The 8,202-nt window shown below is 42.3% G+C and overlaps 1 protein-coding gene and 1 non-coding gene across 4 annotated transcripts; one reads left to right on the forward strand and one right to left on the reverse strand.

The window, feature by feature from the left end:
- Positions 1–4,014: 4,014 nt before the first annotated feature.
- fkbpl (FKBP prolyl isomerase like) lies at positions 4,015–6,685 on the forward strand. Of its 3 annotated transcripts, none has more exons than XM_030363848.1 (4): positions 4,015–4,224; positions 4,598–4,765; positions 4,991–5,265; positions 5,611–6,685. In XM_030363848.1, exons 2-4 carry the CDS (start codon positions 4,600–4,602, stop codon positions 6,274–6,276), a joined length of 1,107 nt encoding a protein of 368 aa, XP_030219708.1. In that variant the 5' UTR covers positions 4,015–4,224; positions 4,598–4,599; the 3' UTR covers positions 6,277–6,685. The 3 variants fall into 3 exon arrangements, with proteins under 3 accessions (XP_030219708.1, XP_030219726.1, XP_030219718.1); XM_030363866.1 differs by having other exon boundaries at positions 5,009–5,265; XM_030363858.1 differs by having other exon boundaries at positions 4,016–4,224; positions 5,006–5,265.
- Positions 6,686–7,558: 873 nt separating this feature from the next.
- trnaf-gaa (transfer RNA phenylalanine (anticodon GAA)) lies at positions 7,559–7,631 on the reverse strand. The gene has a single exon. It is a non-coding gene; the product is annotated as a tRNA-Phe (tRNA).
- Positions 7,632–8,202: the final 571 nt, after the last annotated feature.

Here is an 8,202-nt window from a genome sequence, read left to right on the forward strand (position 1 = left end):
CACTCACACACACAACAAACAGTCAAAAGTCCACCCAGAATACAAGATGAAAGCTGAAGCAGGAGGAACACCTCAGGCCCCCACAGGAAGACCCGATTACGCCGTGTGCGTTGATAAAAGCGCTCCCCCTGCATGCCCTGTGGCCTGTGATAGTCATCTCCTCCCCTCACTGGGTTCCACTCAAGCTGTGCGGGTCCAGCAGTGTAACAGGCCCCCAGAGAAACCACAGCATGGAGCTAAGCGCCCTGTTTATGTTCCAGACAAAACAGATTTACCCTTACACACTTTCTAATGCCAGATTCCCTATTTGGCTGGCGGGTCGCACACACACACACACACACACACACACACACACACACACACACACACACACACACACACACACACACACACACACACACACACACACACACACACACACACACACACACGTACAAATATTTGAACGCACACACACACACACACACACACACACACACACACACACACACACACACACACACACACACACACACACACACACACAAACATGCATACATGAATCCATACGATCAATATTTTGTATATAATACAGTGTTTATGTGTGAGTGTGCATGTGTGTGTGTGCCGTAGATGCTGTACAGAAATGACAAGCTGTGCATTCATTTTGTAACAGCGAATGTCCTTGCCTACCATAGATGAGTTTGAAGGCAGGGAAGGAACTTTGCTGTTTTAAATTTTCTGTTATCACACTTTCCGACATTCTGGAGTAGGAGAGTCTACAAGAGCATGCTGTGTGTCTGTAAGGTTGGCCTGCAGCTTCTGAAGACGCCAGAGCACCAGACAACCAACACAGACCCCACCACAGACACGCATGCCTGCAAACACACACGCACACACACACATGCGCACACGCACAGACACACACAAACATGTTCGCAAAAACCCACAGATGAACACACAAACACACAGACAGACTTACTTAACCAAGCATCTTATAGTTGCATATAGTTTCTTCAGAATAACGTGGTACAACAGTGTACACAAACACTGCTGTAAAACCACTTTATTTCCTGTTGTAAAACATTTCCTAATGACTGATTTACGAGACCAGCTGGGAGCAATTTTTGGATTTGGATTAGCGAGAACAGCATTGTGTTAGCATTTGTGTCCACTTAATATGAATTTGTTGTGGAATAGTCGACTGCAACTGATTTTCATCATGATCATTATGACTACATTAATATCATGGAATATAATATCAATATCCTTGGATGGTAACCTTACTGAGATAATATATATTTGGTTATTAGAGTTAGTGGTCATTGGTATAATAGTTATAGCTATTGACATTGGGTTATCAACCCAATAGTTGAAAATCTGAAAGTAGTGGCAGATTTAAAGCTATTCGCTCTGGTCCATCCCATTTCATTTTTCTAAACCTTGATAATGTAATGACCTTGAATCTCAAACAAACCACGCCTAATAACTATAAACCACACCACTTAGCTATAAACCACACCATATAACTATAAACCATGCCTCTTTTCTATTAACGCGCGCATTAATAAAATAGCTATTCATAACACACTATAACCACTAAAATAATTTCTATGATCCAAATACAATTCATAAAGTGGTTTGTAGTAAGCCTGTCATCTCACAGTCAAATCATAATTTAACTGGAAATTTGTATATGAAGTGATGACATCATGTTGTTGGTCTTGACTGCCGAGCAGGAACCAAAAAGATACGCCAGTTTGATTTACAGTTGTTATAATCCTATCCTGAAAATTGTCAATATTCCACTTTCGCTGCAAACAATTTGATATTTCAATTTTGCATGCACACACTTGCAAAAGAACAAACACAACCACACACAGTCACAATCCGTCTGGCTCTCAGGGATAAACATCTTTGAGCACGGCCCAATGTGTTTACAAGCTATCCTCTGGCCAATTAAGGTTGAGGAAGCAGTGTGTGTGCATGGTGTGTGTGCGTGCGTGTGTGTGTGTGTGTGTGTGTGTGTGTGTGTGTGTGTGTGTGTGTGTGTGTGTGTGTGTGTGTGCGTGCGTGCGTGCGTGTGTGTGTGTGTGTGTGTGTGTGTGTGTGTGTGTGTGTGTGTGTCTCTGTGTGTGTCTGTGTGTGTGTGTTTTCGTGCCTGCCTGCGTGCGTGTGTGTGTGTGGGTGTGAATGCGTGTGCCTGTATTTGTGTGTGTGTGTGTGTGTGTGTGTGTGTGTGTGTGTGTGTGTGTGTGTGTGTGTGTGTGTGTGTGTGTGTGTGTGTGTGTGTGTGTTTGTATGTCTGTGTGTGTGTGTGTGGAGGTCAAAGACATTTGTTGTTTAAAGGACAACAGTGAGTATTGACCGGTCACTTTTGTGACTTTACAGATCTTGTTACAGTGTTATATTAATGGATCTTATGCGGCTGCTTCCTTTAAAGTTAACTCACAAAATCGGAATAAATATATATTCACTCAAGCTGTATTCAAAACTGTTTAATATATTTTAAGGATTTTTTTGCCAATGTATTTTATTACAACCTATCTACACTCCACTTTGTTCCCTGTTAAGTGCAGTTTTAGGAATAACCTTGTTATTGTGTTCTGTATGGTGGACTTATGGGTCATCCTGACCCCTGTACAGTTGACACTCAATCAGCAGTGAATAACACAAACACAAAAACACACACACACACACACACACACACACACATAGGATGGAGCGAGAGAGAGGTACCAGCTCAGCCTGAAACCAGCTGCAGATGGGATAGTTCTACGTGGACTGGCTGCAGCCAAGATATATACTGTGTATAGTATACACAAAACCTAAAAGAGCAAAAGTGTTTTAAGTATATATATATATATATATATATATATATATATATATATATATATATATATATATATATATACTTAAAACACTTTTGCTCTTTTAGGTTTTTGTTTCAGGGTTTGATTTGGTTTTGAATAGGGGATGTCTAGTGGTCATAGGGCGCTTGAGTCCTAGTGGTTCTGTTATAGAACCCCAATGTCTGCAGCCTAGCTGTGGGCAGGAGTCCTCCTAGTCATAAATGACATTGACATGTATTCATCTTAATGCTGCTTATTGACTAAATTACATCATCCACAGCCTGAATGATAGAGCAACAGGACCTGAGAGAGTATATTGCAGCTATCACTACTGATATGGACACTCCCAGAAGTGGTCGGCCTATTGGTCAATGGGTTTGAAGTGTTCCTCTGAACCCAGTTCTTGTCCAAGAGTCCTGGGGAAGCATTGTTCTGATTACACCGATTTGGTGGTTTCTCAAGAAGCCAGTGGGAGCGCTGTGTCCAAGAGTGAGGTTGAGGCATTTTACAGCTCATTTGAACACAGGAAAAATAAGAAGGAATGACATTTCAGTTTGCTACAATTTTGTAAGAGAGAGAACGCGGAGACAAGAGAGGAGAAGAGGCGACAAATAATTGATAATAATTATGATTATCCTTCCAAATGTTCTTTTATTATATTTGCATGGATGTATGCTGAACGGAAACTTACCTAAGGTTCTCTATTATGAGCAAATTTCAAAATGAAATTAGATTTGAATGTTCAATTAGCTGCATAACCCGGACAAAAATTACAATGATATATCAAGTAATAAATACATCAACATCGAATATTAGAATATTGTCATAAAATGAAATGGATTGTGCGTTCGTTTTTTTTGCTACAGGATGAACGTAACCGACGTTATTCCTCCACCTGATGTAAGAGCCAGAGTAAGTTGTAATCTAGGTTGCATATTTTGATTATTTTTAAATCAAATATAATTATTATTGTGATTGCATATTAGAGTGGACCCATAAGGCTTCCGTAGAGACATGACGTCAGAATATTGACATCATGTGCTGCAAAACAGATTTAGAAACCTGGTAGCAACACAGGTTTTTTACCCGTATTTCGATTTCATGTTTTTCAAGTAAAAGATCAAACTAACTCGAGAGACAAGTCATTTTCGGAGTCAAGCTCATTGCATTCTTTATGCTTACAGAGTGTTGTGAAAGAAAATTGGAAAGACAACGCTACACTTTGTCGCCCCCTGCTGCTCATCTTGTAAAGACTCAAAATTCCCCACTACGTCACTTCCGATGTACGCCGGAACCTGAAAAGATCACATGGCCTTTGTTTATGTCCCCGAACTGCGGTGTGCCTTGTTGCAGTTAACTTCAGGCTTGATTTTGGAAACATTATAATTTTAAGGTGAGCTATAATTGTATAGACAAGTTGCTCTCTTTTATAAATATTGCCTTCGTTTGTTTGCTGTAACTTAACGAGTCTAACTCATGGTATCACAAGAGTAATAGGTGAAAACGCAGTTATTGGGTCAGATATCTCAACAAATGGTTATCGCTGGGATCTAAAACAACATACCAAGCTTTTCTTGCTTATCATTCGTAATTATTTAGGATGCCTGTTTTTATTTATTAACTTTCATGTTTTCCCACGTTGAGATCTTCTAAGCCTACTGATGAATGTATACTTTTCTCAAGTGTCCTACACCCACACCTCTTATCAGTTAATTACCAAAAACCTGTGTTAACTTCTTCCGCATAAATCTCTCTCTGTGTTACAGTGATGGACCCAAACACCCCAGCTGACATACAGGATGTCTGCAGCGGCAACCAGGGTCGTGACGTCACTTCGTTTGTATCAGTGTGTCCAAGTGGCCTCTGGGGTGTTCAACAAACCTTGATGCGCAAAACAAGACAGGATCAACACACTTACAGTGTCAACAATGCCTGTATGTTCTCTCAATTCTCTCTCTGTCACTGAAGAAATGTAGTCCATATTAGTCCTCCACCATAAGGAGGAATAACTACACTGCAATAAGGATTTTTTAATCAAATGTTGTGATTATGATATTTTGGCTATGAAGTATCTACTTATGCCTGTGTGGCAATGTTGCTATATCTCTATCCAGCCTGTTTTCTCTGTTGATGTTAAATGTCTTGCTGACCTGGTCCAGCCTCTCTTTCTGTAGCAGGGTCCTCTGATGACTTCCCGAAGATGGGTTCGTTGTGTAAGGTTCGAGTGAGCCTTAAAGAAGACCCTGAGGGGCTTTCCTCTGAGTCGGACGTTCCTGCTGAGCCGTCCCAGGAGGAACCCATCCCCTACCCGCGCTCCAACAGCTCAGCTCTGCAGGTCCCGCTCGGTGATTGGACCACACTGAGACTAGGGGAGGGGCAATGCGATGTCACAGAGGCATGCATCGAGAGGATGAGAGCTCAGGAGACATGTGAGGTAGGAGACCACTAACCATCAACCAGGCAACACACACTCCTAACTCAACTACCAACTAACCCTAACACACACACCAAATAAACTTGAAACTCAACTCACAACTAACCCCCTCACGCAAGCACACCATACTCTTTAAACTCAACTTACATCTTTATGTTTTTTCTTTTTCACATGGCGTTTACGTTTACATTTCAAGCAGCCCTTAGGTTGTTAATAATTGTAGGGTTAGGGCATATATATATATGGTCCGTATAACCCTATACAGAACATAAGCTGTGTTATACGGTTTTATTTCATTTTGTGCCATCATATCAATCAACAAGATAAAACACGTGTATCCCTCAGATACTACTGTCGCCGGTGGGAGATGTCCCGGGAGCCTCCTCAATCCAACCCCCCGCAGAGGATCAAGAGAGGTCCACCGTCTCTGTTGAACTGCACTCTTTCACGCCGGGGAAGGACACCTGGGAGATGTCCACCGGCGAGAAGCTGGACTGGGTGCGGTTCCACAAGGAGAGAGGCGGAGCCAGATTCAGGAGCGGCGAGGACCTTTGGGGAGCAGCGGACAGCTACAGCCGCGCCCTGAAGCTGCTCATCACCCTTTACGCTCTCGGGAGAAAGAAGGTGGACGCTGAGGACTGCGAGTGTCCACAGACGCCGCCCGATGTTGACCCTCCACTCTTGCTATCGGCCAGTGAATATATGACCCTCAAGGCAGAGCTCCACTCCAACCTGTCCTTGTGCCAGCTCAAGCTGGGCCAACCGGAGAAGGCCAGGGCCAACGCCGCCAAGGCCACCAAGCTGGAGCCCGGCGGTCCTAAGGCCTGGTACCGACTGGGCCAGGCCTGCCAACAGGTGAATGAGTTGGGGGAAGCCAGACAGGCCTTCAGGAGACTGCTGGAGCTACAGCCAGAGTCTCCCGCGGCCCTCAAAGCTCTGAAAGAGTTGGCGAGCAGGGAGAAGGAGACTAACACACAGTTGGCACAGAGACTGAGCAAGATGTTTAGCTGAAGATTGGGAAAGAGACATTTGATAAGCCTACATAGAATCTAAAGGTTTTTTTTTTTTTCGTGTTACCGAAAAAAGCTGCATACTGCTTTTGTCGGGTTCCCTCAAAGTCTTAACATGGATCTTCTGTAGTCAATGTACAGAATGTGACTTAAAGAAAGAGAATTGTACGCACACTAGAATGTAGATCACTGCCCACTTGTTGTCCTTCATTTGCGACAAATCTTTAATTTATCTGTATATAGTCAAATAAAATTGTAATGTTAATGTTTTCTACTATGCTACATGTGGTCGGACTCAATTGTAACTGATTGCAATGGAAAATAAAATGTTATATTTGTTGCTTACCCTTTTGTGCTAAGACGTGCATATTGTTTATTAAACTGTCTTATAAGGCATCTCATCTCATGTGCTTACTGTGGTAGTTGTGTGCAGTTTCTTATTTATTTGTAAGGCCTTTGTTAATAACCATAATGTTGGATGTATATTCTAACATGAAGTAATAATAATAATAATACATTTAATTTAGAGGCGCCTTTCAAGACACCCAAGGTCACCTAGAGGAAGTGGTAGTACTTCCTTATTACTTAGTTAATTATAGGTCTCTGAAGAGCCAATTTATCTGCGCTGATAAATATTCTGGCTTTTTTCCATGCAGGTCACGGTGTATCTCAATTGCGTACCTCAATAATGGTAAATGGCATTTATGCCGCGCTTTTCTAACCAGTGGCCTCCCTTATTATATTGCCTAACATTCATCCATTCACACACCGACGGCGGTGTCAACCATGCAAATCGACAGCCAGGGTGTGGTCGTGTCTCGCTCAGGAACACCTCGACACTCTGGGCTGGAGCAGGGGTTCGAATAAGCAACCTTCCGTAGCAACCCGATCAACCTCCGGGGCCACATGCCTCCCAATAATGAGGCATGCGCCCTCTGGTGGTGAACGACCGTCGTTTTATCATACGAAGAAGAGCCATCCGGCAGGATATTTTTATTTATTTGTATGGGCCCGTACTGTGTCACTTTTCTAACTACGAGTCGATTTGCGTTTTTGACGGTAGTGTGTTTTTCCTTTGTTTATTCAGTTGTAAGATGACGAACATGTTCAGGGGACATTTATCTTGTGACTACATGCATAGCGGTCACATATTGATTAATAGCCTATGCATGCGTGTTATGTAGATCAACTAGTCTTCTTATTACAATATGGTTTAATTTAATGTAACGAAAGTAAGAATCTATTCGTGTATAATTTAAGAGGTGAATGTAGCAAAATGCATCTGCCGAAACCCGGGATCGAACCAGGGACATTTAGATCTTCAGTCTAACGCTCTCCCAACTGAGCTATTTCGGCTGCGTGATACGATATTGTCTACTAGGAGAACAAATACATCTAGCTAAGTCAGATTGTTACGCATGCAATCTACTCTTGCAAAATACCTGCAGGCTGCTCACACAAGCAGTAACAAGACAAAGACTTGGATATAGGCTAAAGATCACACTTCAGTATAGTACTTCAGCTATTGGTCCAGGGCTGGACTGGTCTCGGACAGAACAGTCTATAGTTTAGTATAGTAGTACACATTTGTCTGACCGGCCCATAAAACAGGTATATCGGCCAAAACAACTTTGTTACACAATTGACATTTGTGTGAATAGGATGGTAACTGAAAGGTTAAATAATTGCAGGCTGTTGTTTTTTCTCAATGTAAGAAGCCAGATAAGATGTTTGGATCTGCACTTTTTATCATCATGTATCAAGGTCCTTGTTCAGACAAACATCAACACCGTGCGTGCGTATGCGTCAACTCTTCATCACTGAATGTACTGAATGCTGGCCCTGAAGATATAAGGGGATCTTCCCTTGGATAGCATGTATGTTACACATTGTATCTGTGATCCACTTTGAATCTGAAATGAGTGAC

This window comes from Gadus morhua, chromosome 1 (genome assembly GCF_902167405.1).
Source record: "Gadus morhua chromosome 1, gadMor3.0, whole genome shotgun sequence".
NCBI lineage: Eukaryota > Metazoa > Chordata > Actinopteri > Gadiformes > Gadidae > Gadus > Gadus morhua.

Bases quoted from the DNA above. Each gene is read 5' to 3' on its own strand.
- fkbpl (XM_030363848.1), top strand. From the start codon at position 4,600: ATGGACCCAAACACCCCAGCTGACATACAGGATGTCTGCAGCGGCAAC. The intron at 4,766-4,990 runs GTATGTTCTCTC...GACCTGGTCCAG, and splicing joins TTACAGTGTCAACAATGCCT to CCTCTCTTTCTGTAGCAGGG. The intron at 5,266-5,610 runs GTAGGAGACCAC...TGTATCCCTCAG, and splicing joins GAGCTCAGGAGACATGTGAG to ATACTACTGTCGCCGGTGGG.